Below are 22,804 nucleotides of genomic sequence, written 5' to 3'. Positions count from 1 at the left end.
TATTTTTGAGAGAGAAAGAGAGTGCAAGCAGGATGAGGCCGGGGAAGTTCCGTGGTCCCGCTATTGGGCCCCTGCTGGCCTTTAGTGAACCTGTGCCTCTGGACTGCGAACTCACTTGTGCTTTCTTCAGTTTTCTTCTCCCCCGTATGTGGGACAGGATGCCACAGTGGGCTGGGGTCGGGTATTTCCTCTCCCCATGTCTGTTAGGCTCTGGTCGACTGGTTTCTCCCAGGGCCAGGCCTTGTTGAGAACGGTGCACTGGCGGATTTCAGAACGTCACCTCTTCGCCTCCCACTGCCAGGCATGTGTGAGGAGTTTTGTCTGGTATTTGCTGTGGGAACCTGATTGGGCTCCTGGAGGTAAAGTGTGGGTCCCCTTCTCCACACGCAGGCCCCAGCACTTGGTCTGTTACATTTGGGGTTTCCCTTCCCTTCCCTCCCCTCCCCTCCCCTCCCCTCCCCTCCCCTTCCATTTTTTTTAATGTTTATTTTTGAGAGACAAAGAGAGACAGATTGCAAGCAGGCAAGGGGCAAAGAGAGAGGGAGACACAGAATCCGAAGCAGGCTCCAGGCTCCGAGCTGTCAGCACAGAGCCTGATGCAGGGCTTGAACTCACAGACCATGAGATCATGACCTGGGCTAAAGTTGGACACTTAACCGACTGAGCCACCCACACGCCCTACATTTGGGGTTTTCTTCCTTGAGCAGCGGCTCCCATGGAGATGTGCACTCCTCTGGCTTTGCTCTGGGAAGCCTCAATACCCTGTATTCACCCATCCATCTCCAGTCTTGGGGCCTCTAGTTTGCCCGGTGCCCTTGCCTTTCTCTTGGATCCAGTAGGAATTGTTGATTTTTCAGTCTGTTAGGATGGAGCACTGATTTCTAAGCTCTTTACATGCAGAACCAGAAACTGATTTACTGTTGGTGGAGAGCCTATTGGTACAGTTTAGTAAAGTGATCTTAATTTTCTTACTAAAACTAGAAATGTGCGTGCTCTTTGACCTAGCATTTCCACCTTTGTGAAAGCATAAAGATATAAATACCAGAATTTTTTTTTTTGGCAGTAGCATTTTTTAATATAGGACTGGTTAAATAAAATACATATTTACACAATGGAATGCTTTCCACCTGCTAAAAAGAAATGAGGTAGCTCGGTGTATCCTGACATGGAAAGGAGTCTAAGGAACATTAAGTGGAAGGAGAAAAAAAGCAAGCTGGCAAATGGTATGTTGTTTTTTTTTTTTTAATGTTTGTTTATTTTTGAGAGAGAGAGAGAGAACACGTGTGCACAAGCCTGTGTGAGTGGGGGAGGGGCAGCGAGAGGGAGAGAGGGAGAATCCCAAGCAGGCTCCACGCTGTCAGCACAGAGCCTGTCGTGGGGCTCAATCCCACAAACCGTGAGATCATTACTGAGCCCAGATGCTCTGTCATCTGAGCCACCCAGGGGCCCCAGCAAATGGTACGTTTTTAAGATTCGGTTTTTGTTTAAAACTTATTCGTGATAGGAGTGTCTGGAGTCGGTTGAGCATCCACCTCTTGATTTCAGCTCAGGTCATGATCTCACGGTTCATGGGGTCGAACCCTGCATCCAGCTCTGAGCTGACAGTGTGGAGCCGGCTTGGGATTCTCTCCCTCTCTCTCTGCCCCTACCCTGCTCTCACACATAATATGGTCCGTCAAAAAGGAAAAAAAGAAAAAGAAAAAAAAAACCCAACTTATTCATAGTAAAAATTAAGCCATGCTTAGAGAAGAAAGAATATTTTGGAAGAATATATACCAGAAAAACCATTGGCTGCCTTTGAAGGACAATGTTCTAAAGCTGTTAATATTTATCAGTAAGATTTGTGTCTTGTATGATGCATGTATATATTTGATAATTAGGTAAAAATTCAAGAGAGAAAGCAGGCAGCAACAGATAATTGAGAACAATAGAATGGAACTGATTGTTTCTATCACTTTTCCCTACATCCAGGCAATAATGCAGTAGTAATCTCGGACTCTGAATTTTAACTTACCTTCTGGGAATACTTTGGTAGCGTAGACCCAGTTAACTGGAAATTGCAAATCTCTCTGTGTTTCTTTTGCTCTTTCAGAAGGTGACAGCCATAAGTTGACAAGAGTTCCAGACAGAAATGTTTTACCAGTGAACGTTTTTTTTTTTTTTTCACGTAGAATTTTTTGTTGTTCATTCCTCTTGTTAAATTATTTATTAAGGACAATTTCCCTTCTGCAGAGAAGTGGTTTCTTTGGCTCTGTGGTGTTGAGATTAGTGGCTTGTTGTACCCAAGAGATGTTTATAATGGAGTTTTTTACATGTATCTCTCCCTTAAAGGGCTGACTAAAAAGTAGGTTAGCAGAGCAGTGATACATGTGAGAGCTGTTTGACTTCCATGATAAAATATGATCTGTATCTACAGTCTTCCTGCTCTAATGATATCTGAGATCTAAGCACCTGTACTATGACTGAGTGTAGACTGATGATTCTTTGTTACTTGTCCTGTTAACTTTGCATCTAAATTTCATTTCCTGCTTTACATCCTGTTGTGAGTTTCTGGATCTAATCCCATCCTGTGTGTGAGGGGGTGGGGCTTCCCACAGGACACCAGGCAGTTCTAGGTCACAAGTAGAATTCTCATACAGTTGTGCCGTGATACTGTCTACCCAGAAGTAGTATCAGATTCCCTGGGGTAGGGGTTCAGTCCCGCCAGACTGCTCCCACCCTACCCTGTCCCCCCACTTCAGACGCCAGCTACAAACCCAAGCTGTCACCTAAACTTCTGACCAACCAGCTGTAAATCAGAGGTTCCCAAGACCCCTGCTCTGATTCGATTTGTTAGAACAGCCACAGAACCGAGAGAAACTTTTTTTTTTTTTTTTTACTAGATCACCGGGTTATCAGAAAAGAAATCAGGTGCGCCCCGTGGGAGAGATACGCAGGGCCAGGTGTGGGGAAGGGGTGTGGAGCCTCTGTGCTCTCTGAGCCCGCTACTCTCCCTGAACCTCCCCGTGTTCACCAGCCCAGAAGCTCTCCAAACCCTGCCCTTTTGGGTTGTTATAGAGGCTTTGTTACGTAGACGTGACTAATGAAGTCATTGGCCATTCTGCTGCCCCCCTCTCTCCTCCCTGGGGGTTGGGGGCTGGGACTGAAAGTTCCAAACGTCTAACACATGGTAGGCACCGCTGGCAACCAGCCCCCATCCTTAGGCGCTTTCCAAAAGTCACATCATTAACATAAGAGACATTTTTAAGCTCTTGTCACGTAGGAAATAGGTACGAGAGCTATATACTTGGTCATCTGAATGATCAAATATCTTCGTTTCTTATAAATCACGGTATCATGCATCCTGACAGCTTTTTTTCCCCCTGCCTGTGTCTAATTTGTGTTGTCCTAAATGATTAACTTTATATAATGATTTTTTGTTCTTGTTTTGCCCTCTGTAAATTTCCTAACAGAAGTCCCGGAGCAGACTTGGGTGCCAAAAAGAAAAAGAAGAAGCAGAAGCGAAAAAAGGAGAAACCAAATTCCGGAGGCACCAAGTCAGACTCGGCATCTGATTCCCAGGAGATTAAAATCCAGCAGCCTTCAAAAGTGAGCCCCCTGTTTTACTGTCACCTCTGTGGTTTCTCAAGCACGCGAGAACTGCTTTGTGCAGCTCGGTGCCGTGTTGGGGCACCCTTAGGGATTTGCTGTGACTGTATGCTGGAGGGCACTGTACCTGGAGGCTATTTACAGCCTCCTGAAGCTGATGTTAAGTACCTGAATAACTAAGAGGTACAGACTGAGTTTTTGTGTGTATGTGGATAGAGCCTGCAATTTTCCTTTTTCTCAGAGCAAATTAGTACGTAGATTGTAGCGAAAGAAGTTAAGTCTCATTGGGAGCTTGTTAGGTGTGCTTTTTTTTTTTTTTTTTTTTTTGAAGTTACACTTACTATTTAATTACTTTTAGTTCAGAAGATATTCACATTGTAATTTTTCTGGGTGTCTGTCTAATTACCTGAATAGCACAACACCATCTGGCAGCAGATTTCAGCGGGAGCAGCCACGGGTAAGTCTTCCGTTGACTTTGGGTCTGAGCAGTCTTCAGTGGCCGTTCTCAAATTCCATTGCCGAGGGTGGGAAATCGCTCCTAACATTCCCGCTGGAGAAACACCCATCCAGGACCAAACCAGCAGTTGTCCCGCTGAGCCCCGTGTTGGCAGATTGCCGGCCTCGTGGGGCTCTGGTGGGACAGATGGCAGGCGCCCCTTCCTGTGTGGCCAGCCGCGGTCCCCCTGGCCGTGAACACAGGCCTTGTGTGCTGGCCACAGGGACGCACAGAGCCTTCTTGATGCAAGAAACTCACAGCGTGGAAAGGGGCAAGATTCGAAGGAGGACGAGGCAGAGATGACGCGGATGGTCACAGCTCCGTGTGGGTTTCCTGGGTAGCGCATGGTATAGCGGAAAGGGCTCGGGAGTGGACCGGGGAATGTGGGCTCACGAGACGCGTGGGTGTCACCCCCTTTGCGCCTGTGTCCTCACCTGCGGCGTGGGGGTCATGCCTTTTGCCTCCTGCCCCAACTCACGGGGCCGTGAGGAGGAGGTTACAGTTAAATGATCTCTGTATTATAAAGCACTGCCTACATGGTGGTTATTAGCACTATGCAAGTTTCGTGGGGTTGAAGGTTTTTTTCCTTGTGCACAGTTGACACTTTATCACGAGAAGCGAACTTGCAGGCAGTCTCTCTTGTTGTTACTGTTTTCCTCGTAAGGACCAGGAGTCACTGAGAGGATACTTACTTTGCCCAGTTTTCCCTCTGTGGGGTGAGAAGAAAACGGGGTCTTCCCCCGCCCCTCGCTTTTCAGCTCGTCTCTCAGGTAATAAATACTCTGTCCACCTGGCATACTTTCCGAGGTCACTCAATTAAGGTGCACCGTAAACTCATTTTTCCCGTTCCTCAGTCGCTTCGTCGGATCCCTGCGGTGTCACTTCTATGCCGCTGTGACCCTCCGTATTGCTTCTCCCATCACCGTCAGCCTGTTGCCCTCTCCACACCCCCCAGTGGTTTTGCACTCTTCCTTTACTTCTGAAGGTCACTTACAAGAAACTAGAGCTAGTCACCACAGGAGGAACTGCTTGCATCATATGGTAGAGAAATTATTTTCTTTTTAAGTTGAGAATACATCGCAATGTTTTAACGTGGGCCTTTCTCCATTGCATTTGTTTAAAAAAAATTTTTTTAAGGTTAAAATTTTTTTTAAGGTTAAAATTTTTTTTTGAGAGAGAGACACACACAGAGTGTGAGTGGGAGAGGAGCAGGGAGAGAGGGAGACACAGAATCTGTAGCAGGCTCCAGGCTCTGAGCTGTCAGCACAGAGCCTGATGTGGGCCTTGAACCCATGAACTGTGAGATCATGACCTGAGCCCAAGTCGGACGCTTACCCGACTGAGCCACCCAGGCGCCCCTCCATTGCATTTTGTTTTAAACTGGGGCTTCTTTCCCTTACACCAGATGCTGGCTCTGGATAACCCTGTAAATTACAGCGGGTGGTGTTTCGGCCATGCCCTCCTCTGCACTCACGGGCCAGAATAAGATGGTATTTGTCTGGATTCTTTAGACGTCTTAGTGGTGGAGGGCCTGGACATTTTTCCAAGGTATTAAATTGAGAAAATAAAGGGTAAAGGGCACTGTTGGTATTTAATATTCCACCGACGAAAAGAGGTGTGCCCGACGTAGGGATATGGTAGCGGGAAGCTAACATGGGGTTGATACACGTCCTCACCTCCCCTAACACCAAATCGTTTCCCCTCAGGTGGTGCTGCTGTGTGGAAGGTGGATGGATAGTTTTAAGAATATATCATAGCTGGGGATGAGTGCTGGGTGTTGTATGTAAGCGATGAATCATGGGAATCAACCCCCAAAGCCAAGAGCACACTGTATATACACTGTAGGTTAGCTAACTTGACCATAAATTATATTAAAAAAAAAAAAAGAAAATACCATAGCTGAATTTTCCTTGCTGCTTTATGACCACGGATTTGAAAATTGTGCTCACTTGTATCTACTTTAAGAAAGCACTTAAAATAGTGAGCATTCAGATATAAATATTTCATGAATGGTCATTTTGTGGAAAGACTGCTAGTCAACCTGATGAGGCTAATGAGGTAGGGTTGACACCACTCTGAGGTCTTTATGGAGCTGAGATAGGATTGGCTCCTTTGGAGCAAAGATGCTGATTCATGTCGGTCGCAAAACTGCTTGAGTTTGGTATGTTAGGGATTGAGAATTTAACTCCAAAATTAGGAAAGGAAAATTCGCATGACAGATTCAGTGCAGGCACTGTGTAGGTTCAGATTTGCTTTTAAAAAGATAAACGGGTGCGTGTTCAAGCATTACTGGTTGAAATATGCTGTGCTCTGAGTTCCTGGTTAAATTATAGGTCTTCAAAGAGACTGCTTTGTTGGGGGTTCAAATGCATGTAAATTTCATTTTGCTGGCAATCAGTCCCTCTTATGTTGGAGGTTCAGAAGAGACCAGAGCAAGAGAAATCTAAAAATACAATAAATGGGACTAGCCAAAGTATTTTTTCAAGTTAATATGTGTAATTGAAATCTGATCTTCGTGACTTAGACCTCTATGAAAATACCAGATAAACAGCTTACAGAATTGTGGCAGTCCTGGGTGATGCCGTTGGACTTAGAAGTGGAGACGATACTGACCTCAGCCCATCTCTGGTTAGACTCCAGCACTTTGTTTCCTTAAGTTATTGTAGTGGCAAGAATCCTAAGCAAACCCAGTGACAAATCAAAGACAGGGCAGTCCGTGTTAAATAAACCCTGTTTTGTACTGTGGCACATGGGTATAGCTTCCCAAGTCAAAGGATCAACCCCAGACCACAGACCTCAGATTCAAAGTTGAACAGAAGTCCAGAGCCACTGTTAATAAACCAGCGAGTGTCGATGGTACCTCTCCTTGGTGCCCATGGTGTGTTGACATACAGGAAAACCGAAGGGCTCTGAAATTCTCGTCAACCACTTCTGAACTACATGAAGAGCATTCTTCGTGTGGCATCAAAGTTCAAAAACTAATCATTTTGTGTATTGAAAAAACTCTGTGATTTTACTATTCAGCACTGCGTGCTCTCATTTTAGGAATAGTCTCATTTTCCATGTGGAATTACATTATTTGAGGGATTAAAAAAAAAGAGCTGGGAATCTTCAGAGATAAGAGGAATATTGGCTTCGAGGAAGGAACCTTAGAATTTAAAGATACGTTCATTTTTCCAGACTGAGAATATGTTTTACTTAAAAAAGGTTAGTTTCCAACACTTGGGTTGGGGAAAACAGGCTGTGGTTGCCAAAGAGCTAAACTCTCGGAAGAAACTGCTCTTTGGAAGGTTTTGTCTCTGGAGGAGGATCGGGGCTGGGAGAGGGCAGGGGGTGGTCCAGGAGGAAGGCATACGTAGTGAGATTTTCTTTCTTGGTTAACTTCCTTCCCAGCTTAGCACTCAATTCACCGTTCTTTCTGTCTTCTTTTTCCTTTTTTTTTTTGAACTAAAATTTCCCTTTTCTGCCTGGTTTGCATCCTAGCAGTCCTTTCCTTTGTCCCCACATTGCCGCTGCCGAGCATTAACCCTAACAGTGACACCAAGGGTGTGCCTGACTGGCTGCTGTAGGGCAGTGACTCATGCATGCGTGTCACTCCTCCCTGCCACTCCTTCCAGATGAGTGATGGTGACGACCCCTCGCAGCCAGGTGGGACCCTGAAGCCAGCGGGTGGTTGGCTTTACCTCAGATTTCCAAAACTGTCAAAGCCCCATTAAAGCTACAGAGCTGTTGTGATCTTTAACATAATGCGTTCACTTCTGTTTTAGTGCGTTAGCGCTTGAGCCCAAGACCCTGACCAGGCTTAGAGGAAGATTGTGTTTTTGGTGTTGTAGTCTCCAGGGCAGATACACACGTGTCTGGCCCAGGTTTTGGAGCCATGTAAGCTTCCTCATCTTTGTGTCTGTGTGTCTTTGCTGTTATAGAATCCCACCATTCCAATGCAGAAGTTGCAGGATATCCAGAGAGCAATGGAGCTGTTGTCCGCATGCCAGGGCCCCGCCAGGAACATTGATGAGGCTGCCAAACACAGATACCAGTTTTGGGACACCCAGCCGGTACCCAAATTAAGTAAGCTTTTCTGCCTTTTCCGCACCCCCCCTCCCCCACCCCAAAACACAGCTAGGTTGACAACAAACAAAAAACACAAAAGGAACTTCACTTAACATATTTGCTTTATGTCACAGATTAGAAATTTACACAAAAGTCATATTTTTCTTTAAAATATAAATATCGCGTCATGATATTGGCTTTCAGGAGAAACAGTTTTAGAGTCGCATTCCTCTTCCTATAAAAAAAAACCAGGTTTCTCACTTGAAACATTGGTATATTTTTAAAAATGTGTAAAAGGGAGCGCCTGGGTGATTCAGTTGTTTAAGCATCCGACTCTTGGTTTCGGCTTAGTCATGATCTCACGGTTTATGAGCTCGAGCCCCACATCAGGCTCCTCACTGACAGTGTGGAGCCTGCTTGGGAGTCTCTCTCTGAGCCCCTCCACTGTTTGTATGCCCTCTCTCTCTCCCCCAAAATAAAAAAAGTTTTAAAAAAACTTAAAAAAAAAAAAAAATATATATATATATATATATATATATATAAAAGACAGTCTCAGAACCAGTTTTGGTTTTAAGCTTCACGGAAGAGTTTTCCCTGTACATAAATTTTTAGCCGTCTCACATCTCAGTTATTCCAAAAGACACAGGAAATTTTCCCTATTAAACCTAATTGAAATGGAAAATGTTATGCCTCTTAACAAGAGGATTCTGCACACTCACCACTGGTGTTAATTGTTAGCGGCGGGAGAACATGGCAGCACAGCGAGGGGACGGGGCCCCTCGGGCGGTCTCCGGGGGCCCCTCGGGCAGCGGGCATCGCTCTTTCTCCTGTTACACGTCCATAAACATCGTTTGAAGTGTTCTCTTTTTCACAGTAAAAAGGGTGATGATGTAAATGCACTAAAATTGTTTTAACTGCATTAAAATCTAAACCCACTGCTTACTGTTATCCTCATATGAAGATAGATGATAATTATTTCTGTGTTTTTCCTTCTTGATTGTTCAGCTTCCAGCATCTGTGTCAGGTAAAGGGTTACGTGTCATCCAGATCTCATAATAGTTCACTTACGTACAAATAACCAGTTTTGTCGTATAAAAATCAGAGAACAATCGTCTGTGCCTTCAAATAGTGGTTTTCACACTTTTTAAAGTTACCGCTCATCTCGCAGCCACACATGTTAAAAACCATGGGATTTGGAGTGTGAAAGATAAAAGAAAGCAGTTATCCTCACTGGTCTTTTCTTTCAGGCTCTAGAAATAAATGTATTTGGTAGTGGAGGGAGACTCTAGCATGAATTTACAGGATTTTAAATGCCATTGAATCGAGGGACCGTTAGCTAAAGCAGTGTAGGTCTATTGACTGAATGTTTTAGGTTTAGCTGAGTGCTGCTTGGCAAGCTGTTGGTGGTTTTTAGGTCAGTGCCCTGGGGGACAAGAAAGCCTCCTGTAGCCTGACTCTAAGCAGAGGTCCTGGAGGGACTCTAAGGGAGCAGCTGAGAATCTGACTACTCAGACTGGCCTGATGGAGCCTCAGGTATTCATGGGGGGGGGTGAGCTGGTGGAGCGGATATAAAGAGGGATGTGACAAAGGCAGGGGTTAGAAAGAGAAAATGAAACCCCTTGTAGCTGGTACAGATCCTGTGGCTTCCACCCCTAAAAAGGTGATGCCATGAACCTGTACCTGAGGGTCATTAATTCAGCAGGTATTTGTTCCTTGTTTTCCTTCCGGTTCTGTTTATTTATTTATTCATTGGAGTATAATTGACATATAGCATTGTTTTAATTTCAGGTGTACAACATAAGGATACAGTGTTTGCATACATTGTAAAATGACCCCCACAGCGGGTCTGGTTACCATCCATTACCACACAAAGTTCCAGTTTTTCTTTTTCTTATAGTAAGAACTTTTAAGATCTTCTCTCGTAGCAACTTCCAAATAAATCACGGGCTGTACATGACATCCCCAGAATGAACTTGTTTTTATAACTGGAAGTTTGTACCTTTGACCCCCCTTCACCCATTTCACACACACCCCCACCCCCCGACAACCACCAGTCTGTGTCTGTGAGCTGAGAATTTTTGGTTTTTAGGTTCCACATATAAGTGAAATCATACGGTATTTGTCTTTCTCTCTCTGACTTACTTCCCTTCCCATGATGCCTTTAGGGTCCATCCGTGTTGTCACAGACGGCAAGGTTTCTTTCTTTTTGACAGCTGAGTAAGATTTATCAGTTCTTTGTTGAGTGTCCATTATTAAATGCCGTGGGCAACGTACCGGGGAAACAGTGATGGGGAAGGACAATAAAAGTGGTGGCCAGGTGGGGGTGGAGGGAGAGCATCCTCCAGGCAGGAAAAAGCTTTAGTCAGGGAAAGATGCTGTGGGGAAAGCGATGCGTAAGCTTCTATCTGAAAACACTCAAGCTGCCAGCCACGTGGCGAGCAGGAGAAGGGCCTCACGCGCAGAGGGAGGGAAGCCGTGAGCCATGAGCCTGAGGGTGGTCCCTGAGGATGGATCTGGAGAGCCAGGCCAGGTGGGCGGCCAGGTGGACGTCAGCCACAGGAAGAGCCCGGGTTCTCTTCCAGTTGCATTGGGAAGCCGTGGGGAAGGAACCTGGAAAGGGCGCCTTTGTGGAAATCGCTAGCCACGTTTATGACTTTGGCTGTAGTGGCAACATTCCAGGAGGAGAGCAGTGAACAGTCCTGAAATTAGTTGTAGGTTTTGCTGGGAGGGGTCAGAGGTCACTGCAGCCCTTCCCTCCCCCCCCCACCAGGTTTTTGAAATGCAGAGTAAGAGGACACGGACTCCAAGCTGTGCTCTGTGGGGGCTCTGTAATCTGGGGGTTGAGGCTCAGAAGTCCCTGTCATTTCATAATAAACACCTTGTCACTGCATGACAAAGGATTTCTCCTCTTATTTAATTGGTGAGATAGCAGCCCCTCTCCACTACCCAGCTGCCCTGTTGTCACTCCAGAAGTGGCTGAAACGGTAGCATGGTTTCAAAGATTATATTCCACCCCAGGCCCCTAAAAATGGTGTCGTTTTACGGAACGGACCATTTTGGGTCATCCGAATACTTTGTCGTTGAATATTCTGTCCTTCTGCCTTTCTCTGTGTCCCTCTCCAGATGAAGTGATAACCTCGCACGGTGCCATCGAAGCAGATAAGGACAACGTGCGTCGGGAGCCGTATTCCCTGCCGCAGGGTTTCATGTGGGACACTTTAGATCTGGGTAATGCCGATGTGGTGAGTACAGGCCTTCCGTTCAGCACCTGCCTTCGCACAAATTGCTTCCGAGTTGGTTCCGAGCGCCATAGAAAGGACGCTCGCTTGATATTACAGCTCAAGGAGTTGTACACGCTGTTAAATGAGAATTACGTGGAAGACGAGGAGAGCATGTTCCGGTTCGACTACTCGCCCGAGTTCCTGCTCTGGTGAGTGTCGCTGGCGCCACGAGGGGCGGCCCCGGGCGCGGGCGGTCGGGACCGCGTGGCTCCGTCTCTCCCCGGGTCCCGGGACACTAACCGGCACCTGTCTCCCTTGCCTGCATGGACTTCAGGGCTCTGCGTCCCCCAGGCTGGCTCCTTCAGTGGCACTGTGGGGTCAGAGTGTCTTCGAACAAAAAGCTAGTGGGGTTCATCAGTGCCATCCCGGCAAACATTCGGATTTATGACAGGTACGTATTCAAGCTCGTCCGTGTCAGTTTTGATGTGTTACTTTTCCAGAATTGCAGTTCCAATGGGCTTTTAAGATTACTCCTGCAGATTGTTTACGGTGGGGGCAGGGGGTTACGGGAACTCTGCTTTCTGCTCAGTTTTGCCCAACCTAGAACTGCTCAAAAAGATAAAGTTGATTTAATCAAAGAAAACTGGACCTGGGAGGGAGGGGCGGGTGGGTGATGGGTATTGAGGAGGGCACCTTTTGGGATGAGCACTGGGTGTTGTATGGAAACCAAGTTGTCAATAAACTTCATATAAAAAAAAAAAAAGAAAAAAAAAAAGAAAACTGGACCGTGAACAACAAAAAAAGGGCAGCTCTGTGTCTGCCTCTCAGTCTCATACATGCAGACACTCTGATGTTATTTTTTTTGTTTTTAATTTTTTTTATAACATTTATTTTTTGAGAGAGTTTGGGTAGGGGAGGGGCCAAGAGAGAGGGAGTCACAGATCCTAAAGCAGACTCCAGGTGCTGAACTGTCAGCACAGAACCCGATGCGGGGCTCGAATTTGAGAACCTCAAGATCATGCCCCGACCCAAAGTCGGATGCTTAACCGACTGAGCCACCCAGGCACCCCACACACCCAGATGTTTTATGTGTGTGTCTGAATAAAGATATAAATAGGTATTTCATACTTATTTCTAGAGAAAAAAAATTATCTTAATAAATTTTAGGAGAGATTTTTAAAAAATCTTTTTATCCATTGGATAACTATGTTGTGTTTTTGCTCCGGTCTTTAGCCCAGAAAGTCAGAGAGCTAATCCATAACAGGTCTGTTTACCTTTCATTGTACTGGGTTACTTGATTTGCTGCTCAAAAACTTTTGATGTCAAGGTATCTTGGTGCCAAATGAAATGCCCGTGTATCTAGAACCAGTGCAGGAAATGGGCTTTGAAGCCCTGAAAGGTTTACCGTAGCTCAGAAACTTACCAGCTTCTGTCTGGCCAAGGTACCTGTTGGGGACCTAGGAATTGCATTAGATTCCAGTGCAACATCTTACCAGATTCTGCATCTGGGTGACCCCGTTCTTGTCCTCATTGCATACATTACAGGAAAAACAGATGTAGAAACTTCGAGGTACATCTTATCCACTTTCTAAAGTGAAAACTTACAAAAGACCAGAGTCCTCAAGTGTCTTCAGGACAAGGGGGTCTGGGTCTCCATGGCCTATAGTGATAGTGATTTTGGCAGGGGACATATGGGGAGTAGCGTATCCATCGGAGTTTGTGAAATGTCTAAACGATGGGCTGTTTTTCTTTAATGTTCTGTTGAAGGAGGTCTCTCGGTTTCTTACTCTTTGCAATTTTATGGGAGTTGTCTTGTTTTTAAAAACGTTTTCGTCTTACATTTGCTCTACTTTTTGACATCTTTCTTAGTGTGAAGAAGATGGTAGAAATCAACTTTCTTTGTGTTCATAAGAAATTGAGATCAAAGCGGGTAGCCCCGGTGTTAATTCGAGAAATAACCAGAAGAGTAAACCTGGAAGGTATTTTTCAGGCCGTTTATACCGCTGGAGTGGTTCTTCCCAAGCCAGTGGCCACATGCAGGTAACAGTGCCGCACGCTCACCTTGAATCTTGCCTCCTGCCAAGTGGCTACCAGTAGTATTCTCACATGTAACTGGGAAACTTTGCCTTTTACCTGTTCTTTTGTAGCTGGTTTGGTAGCAGAGGTGGAGACCAGACCCAAGCACCACTGAGACCAGTGTTCTTTCCATTCTACCATACAGCCACCTGGCGATAAAAAGTTTTCCTGCTAACAGCGCCGGTTCTGTGTTCCTGCGTCTCTTCTGTTGGAAAGACTAGTGCTGCCCCTACCTTGGGGAACCCAGGGCACCGTGGTCTTGAAATTCAAATGTCCAGAGTACTACCATTTTTCTTCCTTCCAAACGCTTAGATTCACGCGTTGTTCTGCACTGCTCTCAGGAACTGTTCCAAAAGTTTGGTAAACACCAGTTGGGAAGCCCAAACAGACTTGCTTGCGAAGAGCAGGAAGAGCTTAAGCTCTTTATGGGAGTTCATCTGTTCTCATCACGCTTTCAGAGGTCAATCCAGGGAGAAAATGGTTTATCAGATTTCTCCCTTGACTAACCTGTTTGTGAAGCATGGGAACGAGTTTCTCTCCCTTGACTGTTTTTGACTCAAATAAGATGAAATTTCCACTAAACAGTAAAAAATGTGAAACTGTAAAATGGCTTGTCTCCCATTCAATTAGTTATATACTTCACAGGTAGATCTTAATACAAATCATCTGTCTAAACTGGAATCCCTAAGAAACTCAAGGTCGTTTCTCAGAAAGTTGTTTTCTTTGATGTGCGTTAGATGAAAGCAACGGCTACTAATTTAGAGGGGATGTTTTCCTATGTTTTTAGAACTTCTTAGTTTGCTTTCTGTAGAATCAACAGTGGTCGTTAAATACTTGCAGACCGGGCATTTTTAACTTTATCTTACAGTTTTATGATAGCTCTTTACTGGCAGAGATGAAAGGTCACAAAATACAAAGGAATGTAACTGGAAAGCAGGACATGTTTTAGATGTAAAAGAACCAAGCTAATTATACAAGAACAGGGCCAGCATCCAACACTGCACAGGGGGCGGCAAGGGTGTTCGTTAAATGCCTCTGTGACAACTGAGCTGAGACAAAGGGTAAAAGCTGGTAGAGTTAGAAAATCGATCAGATTTTAAAACCTTCGTTGTATTCCAGATACTGGCATCGATCGCTAAACCCCAGAAAATTGGTAGAAGTGAAATTTTCTCACTTGAGTAGAAATATGACTTTACAGAGAACAATGAAGCTCTACAGACTTCCGGATGTAAGTAAGAATGGTCTGGAGTTTTTCGAAGCTGTAACAGCTAAAGCTTTTAATGTAGAAAAAGGTTATTTGCAAGAGTCTTAAAAACTGGCTCATGTGTTTGAGGATGTGAATATGTAGCTTTTTAGAATTCTGGGTGAGGAAAATCAGGGAGCTTATTTGAAAATACCAGGGTTTTATTTTGTTTTGTTTAAGGCTTTTTAAGTCTTCAGTTTGTGGTTGGATGGGATTGAACTCAAGACATGTAAGTTTTGAAATTTTGAGTGTTTACCATCTGTTACGTAAAAAGAAAGAAAAGTTGAGGCTTCTGATGCTGTCTTAACACAAAGGAACTAAGGAATAAGGCTTAGAGGAGAGGCCAAGGAGAGGAAATAATATTTCATTAAATTATCTTTTTAAACTAGCAAATTCTCAACATGGTAAGTTGCCTTTTAATAGGGGAAAAGTTAAACGTGCTTACTAGTGTTGCCTTATTTGGAGCTTGGATGGTGTATTAATTTTCTATTGCTGTGTAACAAATTACTGCAAGTTTAGCAGTTTATTTTATTTTATTTATTTATTTATTTTTTTGAGAGAGAAAGTGCTGGGGAGGGGCAGAGAGAGAGAGTCTTAAGCAGTCTCCATGCCCAGTGCAGAGCCTGACGCAGGGCTCAGTCTCATGACCATGAGATCATGACCAGAGCTGAAATCAAGAGTTGGATGCTTAACCAACTGAGCCATAAGGGGCCCCAGTTTAGCAGTTTAGAACATACATTTATAATTTCCCAAGTTCTGTGGGTCAGGAGTCAAAGCCCAGCTTGTCCGAGGCCTCTGCCTCAGGGTCTCTCGTGAAGTTCTCTCAAGGTATCAGCCAGGGCTGGGTCTCATCTGAAAATTTGACTGGGGTCCACTTCCAACTCACATGGCTGTTAGCAGGCTTGAGTTTTTGCAGACAGTGGGACCGAGGGCTTTTAATTCCTTGCTGGCTGCCAGTCAGAGGCCTCCCTCAGTTCTTTGCCAGATGGGATTCCCCATAGGGCAGCAGCTGACAACATGGCAGCTTGCTCCATCAAAGCCAGTGAGGAAGAGAGTCTACAGATTGAATCTGCTAGCAAGATGGAAATTAGAACCTTATGTAGTCGTTCATGAAAGTGACAGCCAACCACCATTGCTGTATTTCACTGTTTAGAAGTGAGTCACAGGTCCCACCCACACTCAGGAGGAGCACAGGGGTGTGAACACCAGGAGGTAGCATCACTTGGGGGCCATCTTGGAATCTGTCCATCACAGATGGGATCTTTTCATTTGAAGTTTTGATTTCATCAGAGCTGTTCTTTCTTTTGGGTTGTTAGAAAGTAGTTCAGTGAATATTTTAGCTTGATTGGGAGATTGGGAGGCCTTCAGCTGTCTGTAGTGGCCTTTCTAGGTTCAGTAGACCCTGGTTCCTTTTGTCATTTGGCCATTTCGTGTTTACCAAGTACATGTAATCAGTAGTTGCCACACGAATTGGTGTATTTTGTTTTGTTTTGTTTTTATGTTTATTTATTTTGAGAGAGAGCAAGCAGGGGAGGGGCAGAGAGAGAGAGAGAGAGAGAGAGAGAGAGAGAGAGAATCACAAGCAGGCTCCGTGCTGTCAGCTCAGAGCCCGAAGCGGGGCTTGAACCCGTGAACCGTGAGATTATGACCTGAGCCGAAACCAAGAGTCAGACGCTTAACCAGCTGAGCCACCCAGGTGCCCCTTGATGTATTTTTTCTGATGACAGGCAGGAATCAACTAATTTCTGACCTTAAGCAGAATTTCATAAGGACAAAACCGGAGGTGAAGGAAACCAATCGCCAGAGATAACCAAGATCATCATTCCAGGCTTCGCAACGTGGCAGAAGGATCAGAAGGCCTCTTCTTCCCTTGTCTTAACTGTTTTTGTAGAGAGTGGGGCGCAAGCCAATTAACTCACCTCCTCTGAGGCCATGATGGGAGAGGAAACACAGATCAGAAGAGAGGAAGATAAAAACTGCGGCAACAGGACAGGGGAGGGTCCACATGCCCCGGGGCTGGAGCAGCAGAAGGGAGGGTGGGCCCGCGTGTGGAGATGCACGCACCGAACTGCAGAAGTAGGAAGACCTTCAAAGATGTCACACTGTCAACATAACAGCTAATGTTTACTGGCCAGGATTCTTTTGAAGCCAACCGCCGAGACCTGGAGTGACCCGAGAGGGACAGAGTCACGTAGAGGCGCAGGCGGCCGTGAGCACAGCACACAGCTAAGACGAAACACCCCCTCTGCGGGCACCGGCTGTCGTCAGCGTCCTCCTTCTAGCTGTTAGAAAGACTCCGCCGTCCGGGCGTTGGAGTTGGAAACCCGCAGGCGTGCCTACAGTTTTCACGGGGGGCTCGTGCTGTGCTGTGGTGGTCTCCCCAAATTTCATTTTTCTGAACCCAAAGCCATCCGGCTTGTGTGTAAGGAAAGTGCCTGCTTACGTGTAGGTTGTAGAAGGATTTTTTTAATACCTCTCATCGGGTTTTTTTCAGGGTGATTAGAATCTGAGCTGGTAAGAGGATTTTTGACTTTTGTCCTTCGTCCTTTACGTTTTTACACAAAAATCGATCAACTCAGGTAACAGCTCTAACAAGCTGGTAACAAGTCACTGACTGGTCAGGCACTGGGTTTTTGTTCTTGTTTTTTCCCAGTAAATTGAAGTTGACAGAGTGCTGTCACGCATGTCGTTCGCCGTGTTCTCACGACAGCCTTGTGAAGCTGGTGTGCCTCGTCTGCATTTTCCTGTGAGAAGATGGAGGCCCGTGCAGGTCGACACGGGCCCGTCACCGACCGGTGGGGACTTGGGGTGCGCACCCCAGACACCCGCGTTTCGCCTGTTAGACCCCTGAGCTCCCGCCTCCGTTACCTCTGACGACCCCGGGGGGCGGCATGGCCCGGTCCCATCGGGCGTCCCTACCTGCCGTCACTGGAGCACAGGCACACACAGGAAAGGATGGTCGACAGGGTCCGGGTGGGAGCTCTCTGGTGTGTGTGTCAGTCGCCCTCCCTGCATCCCGTTATAGGGAAGGAGAGGAAAAGGGAGAGTAAGATAATGACGGAAAGGAGGGCAGAAGAGGTGAGAGTACAGATATTAGAAAACTGGAAGGTGCTCACGGCAGCCACCTGAGGGTCTGCCTCTTGAGGGCCCGCTGGACAGTGCTGGGGCACCTGGCAGGCTCAGTCGGTGGAGCATGCGACTCTTGGTCCTGGGGTTGTGAGTCTGAGCCCCCCCGTAGGGTACAGAGATTACTTAAAAATGAAATCTTTTTTAAAAAAATTATTTATTTAAATTCAAGTTAGTTAACATAGTGTAGTATTGGTTTCAGGAATAGAATGCGGTGATTCATTTCTTACATACAACACCCAGTGCTCAATCCAGCGAGTGACCTCCTTAATGCCTGTCATCGTTTGGCCCATCCCCCACCCATCTCCCCTCCAGCAACCCTCAGTTTGTTCTCTGTATTTAAGAGTTTCTTACGGTTTGCCTCCGTCTCTGTTTTTTATCTTATTTTTCTTTCTTTTCCCCTATATTAATCCATCTTGGTTCTTAAATTACACATATGAGTGAAATCAGAGGATATCGGTCTTTTTCTGACTGACTTATTTCGCTTAGCATAATACATTCTAGTTCCATCCACGTTGCAAATGGCAAGATTTCATTCTTTTTCATTGCCAAGTAATACTCGTGTGTGAGTGTGAGTGTGTGTGTGTGTGTGTGTGTGTGTGTACACGTTTACACCACATCTCATTCACCCACTTGTCATTTGATGGACATTTGGGCCCCTTCCATAATTTGGCTATTGTTGAGAGTGCTGCTGTAAACACTGAGGTACATGTGCCCTGTCAAGTCAGGAATTTTGTATCCTTTGGATAAATAGCTACTAGTGCATTTGCTAGGTCATAGGGTTTAAAACTAAAATCTTAAAAAGCAGCAGCGGGGGACACTGCAGTGCTTACCACGCCACGGCCGCCCCTCCTAGGGGCCCAGGTGGGTGATTTTAAGCAATCGTGTGATTTAAGAACATTTTTGTACCATGACGTGTAAGAAGAACCTTCCTGAATACACCTTTTGCTCCGGGTCAGTCTCATCTTCCGATTCGTCATTACTGTTTCCGCTTCATGTCTTACTTGTCGTATTCATGGAGTTCTTAACACAGGAGCTAGGATTGTTATGGCGAGCGCGGTACTAGATAGACACCGCGTGTCCACGGCCTCATTTCTTACTCGGAACAGAGAGGGGCGGGGCATTCGCCCGGTTTCACGGAAGAGAGCAATGAAATTGCTTTGCCCAGAGTCTCCTAGGTGGGAGAGAACCGCACAGGCCCATGCCATGACCTCTGCTCTCTGAGATGCTGGGGCCTTCCCAAGAGTTAAGCCTGTCCCTGCCCTGTAAACGTTGGCTTTGTTTTATGTTTGCTGTTGGATTTTTTTTTTTTGGTCAGTGCTCCTAAAGGTGAAGGCACTTAATGTAGGCAAAACACTGGAGGCAGGTTAATGTCCCAGTGTCCCCCCTCGGTGCTGCTGGCAGGACACACTTAGGAAGACGTCCTGAGACCCAGCGTTCTACCTTCAGTAGCCACAGAAGCGTTCTTTGCCATTTAGCACCCTCCTGCTGCCTTTTTAAAGCCAATAACCGTAATCAGTGCTTCCATCTCTGCTCTGGAATCTTGGCTCTAAGACAGTTTACACCACATAGCTCGACAGAGAACAACACAGCTTCTGTTTCTTAATAGAGCGCTGAGCCTTTTTTCTCTGATGTACTGATAAGCAGATTTTACACATATTTCAGTGAACAGAGTCCGAATGATGCATGTTAGTTGGACCCTGGGAAAGTAAGTCTGATTGAGACCACAGAGTTTGCTTATGAAACGTTGGATTTTCTCAGTCACTAGAAATGTCTTTTTTTTTTATTGAATTCTCCGAAACATGACCACCTTTCTCTTTCGGGTTATGCCAAAACTTAATCATTTTTTATCCAGGCTTAGCGTTCTCCCCCCCTCTTTCTGAGGACCACAGCTATAACTTGAGGGTTTATTTCACATTTTAAAATTTATTTCTTGCTTCTGTAGATGTGTTGGAGAGTGTGTGACTTTATGATGTTAGAAGCAAGTTTAGGGCCTGAGACACATGGCCATTATGAGCCAGCAAAAATAAATATTCTTCCTCTGTTTTCTGGGATCTTGCTTTTTTTTTTTTTTTAATGTTTATTTATTTATTTTGAGACAGAGTGTGAGCAAGAGAGGGTCAGAGAGAGAGGGAAGGAGAGAATCCCAAGCAGGCTCCATGCCATCAGTGCAGAGCCCAATGTGAGGCACAAACTGTGAGATCGCATGACCTGAGCTGAAACCAAGAGTCGCTTAACTGACTGAGCCACCCAGGCTCCCCTTGCATTTTTCTTATAGCTGATACTGTCTGATGTTCCTTTAAAAAAAAAAAAAAAAATTCTGCATAAAAGCACTTGAAGTGCTTACGAATTGCCTAGTGCATATACATTCTCTCTGCCTGTTGGCCCAAACACTGTTTCCCTGAGTTTTCCATTCTCAGTTCTACCACCCCTTATTCTCACCTTTGGAGACCTGAGTCAGCACTTCTCGAAGTGTAGTCCTGGGACCCCTGGAAGTCCTCGAGTCTGTTCTAGAGGAGTCTGTGATGTCAACACTATTTTTGTAATAACATTGAAACATAAAATGCATTTTTCGCTGAAATTATCCTGCAGATGTGCTGTAAAGTCTACCAGTGGTCGTATGGAATGTGTGCTCCAGTATTGTTTTATTTTAAAATTTTCTCTGTTTGAATTTCTAGTATGATAGATATAGGTAGATAGAACCCACATAAGCAAAACTTTCTGGGAATATTCAATTTTTAAGAGGGTAAAGGGGTTTCAGACAAAAATATTTGGGAACTGCTGCTTTAAAGATGTCTGCCGGGCAAAAGATGTTGATTTTAGTGATTTTGCAGTATAAATATTCAGTGAATGAGAATTGTCCTGCAGAAGAATGTTCTGGTCTAGGAAGAAGCTGGCAAGCTTCTTCTTCATTTCTGAATGTCTGCTTAACAGATGCATGTATCCTGTTGCTTTCATTAGTGAATCTAATCGCTTGATCTTGTTACTGAACCAGTGGCAAAAGAAAAAGCAGTTTAATGTTGAGCAGGGCTGCTTAAAAATTTATCAAGGTCATCCTCATGGAAGAAAATCATCTTTTTAAATGACTTTTTAAAATACGTTCTTTCTAGGGGCTCCTGGGTGGCTCAATCCATTAAGCATCCGACTTGGGCTCAGGTCATGATCTCGCGGTTTGTGAGTTCAAGCCCCACATCGGGCTCTGCACCCACTTGCGATTCTCTCTCTCTCTCTTTCTGCCCCTCCCCAACTTGTGCATGCTCTGTCTCTCTCAAAATAAATAAACTTAAAAAAAGTAAAAATATATATTCTTTGTATATATATTTTAGTTTTCCTATTAGCATTGAGAAATATACATTGATTAGGGGCACCTGGGTGGCTCAGTCACTCAGCATCTGACTTCAGCTCAGGTCATGATCTCGCAGTTCATAGTTCGAGCCCCACATTGGTCTCTGTGCTGTGACAGCTCGGAGCCTGGAGCCTGCTTTGGATTCTGTGTCTCCCCCCACCCCCCCCCGTCTCTGCCCCTCCCCTGCACGTCTCTATCTTTCTCTCAAAAATAAATAAAACTATTTAAAAATATATATATGTATTGATTACATTTAACAGTATTTGGAAATCACATAGGTTCCATCTTCCCGTGAATCTGCAGTATAGAAATGCTACCAAACACTAAAATTGGTTCAGGGGAAACAAAAGAAGAAAAGAATTTACGCCAGGCTTACGCATAAGTGCCAGGCAAAGAAATCTCATCTTTGCAGAGCAGACATTGACTTTTTTTCCCTGTCTGCGGCCTTCACCACAGCTTACTAGGTAAATGATTGTGGTACAAAACATAGGAATTTATTCATTCATGCATTCATTCAGCACATATTCGGGCCATTATTGCCCTGCCTGATTGAGGGGTTAAGCGTTCGATGGAAGCTAGGACCTGGAGATTTCCCGTCCTTTCGCTTTGTGCTCCACAGAAAGGCCACATGAGTTCTCTACAGTGTTAAGGACTTATATTCTCTCAGTTTAGACGATTACACTGTATTTTAGCTGCATTCCTGTGTCTTCATAGATTACATGAATCATAACAGAATGGCACATAGTAAGGACATTTGGTCTGTAAATACAAAGAACAAATTGCTCAATCCCACTAATCAGTAATCAGTCAGCATTGTTTGTCATGGACCCTTAGCAACCTCAGCACAGCCACTGAGATGGATCGGAGCCAGCACTCAGGATGAAAACCTATTTTCCACCATCGGCTTCTCCTGTCCTTCTAGACTAGGGCATGCAGGAACTGTAATGGTCTAATTTTAGAGGCACTATTGAATTTTAAAGTATTTAAAAATAACTTAGAATAGGAAAGGTAGACTAGCAGTATTTATATATAGTTACTTACTGGTTAAAATGTACCCCCTATTTAGGGGCACCTGGGTGGCTCAGTCGGTTAAGCAGCTGACTTCAGCTCAGGTCATGATCTCACGGTTCGTGGGTTTGAGCCCCGTGATGGGCTTTGTGCTGACAGCTCGGAGCCTGGAGCCTGCTTCGGATTTTGTGTCTCCCTCTCTCTCTACCCCTCCCCTGCTCATGCTTTGTCTCTCTCAAAAATAAATAAAAACGTTAAAAATATTTTTTTAATGTGCCCACTATTTCTAAAAGAAAATCAAGTTAACTGGACAAATGAAACTATTTTAATATTTTGTACAAACAAGCACATGTAGTGGGTTTTCCCGCTTCTAGGCTCAAGTGTCCTGGTGTCCAGGCAGTTCCCAGGGAGCTAAGTGATGTCTGGAACTCTTGAGGACAAGCAGTTGAACAAATCCACATGGTGACCTGTTCGGACCTTTAGGTTAATTCTGTTCCTCACAGAAATCGTGATGCTCTGGAATGATGGATTCAGTTGCCTGCTCTGATCACCTTTGAATCAAAAGATGGCGTGAGAGGCCAGGGCCAGGACTCGGCCGCTCGCCATTCCCCTTTAGAAAATAGCTGACTGTTAAAACGCTCTCCCTTCCC

The 22,804-nt window shown here is 45.1% G+C and overlaps 1 protein-coding gene across 1 annotated transcript in view; it reads left to right on the top strand.

Moving 5' to 3' along the window:
• Positions 1 to 22,804, top strand: part of NMT2 (N-myristoyltransferase 2) — a 71,634-nt gene that overhangs the window by 37,150 nt on the left and 11,680 nt on the right. The window contains exons 2-8 of the mRNA XM_047067288.1: positions 3,453 to 3,588; positions 8,008 to 8,152; positions 11,258 to 11,376; positions 11,473 to 11,564; positions 11,690 to 11,806; positions 13,225 to 13,395; positions 14,551 to 14,659. Of these exons, the coding sequence (XP_046923244.1) occupies positions 3,453 to 3,588; positions 8,008 to 8,152; positions 11,258 to 11,376; positions 11,473 to 11,564; positions 11,690 to 11,806; positions 13,225 to 13,395; positions 14,551 to 14,659 (889 nt within the window). The remainder of the gene's footprint in view (positions 1 to 3,452; positions 3,589 to 8,007; positions 8,153 to 11,257; positions 11,377 to 11,472; positions 11,565 to 11,689; positions 11,807 to 13,224; positions 13,396 to 14,550; positions 14,660 to 22,804) is intronic.

This window comes from Lynx rufus, unplaced genomic scaffold, assembly GCF_022079265.1.
Source record: "Lynx rufus isolate CCGP_SWC_20201006 ecotype Redwood Valley unplaced genomic scaffold, mLynRuf1.p SCAF_7, whole genome shotgun sequence".
Classification (NCBI taxonomy): domain Eukaryota; kingdom Metazoa; phylum Chordata; class Mammalia; order Carnivora; family Felidae; genus Lynx; species Lynx rufus.
The sequence above is the reverse complement of the archived record's forward strand: the minus strand, read 5'-3'. Positions and strand labels throughout refer to the sequence as shown.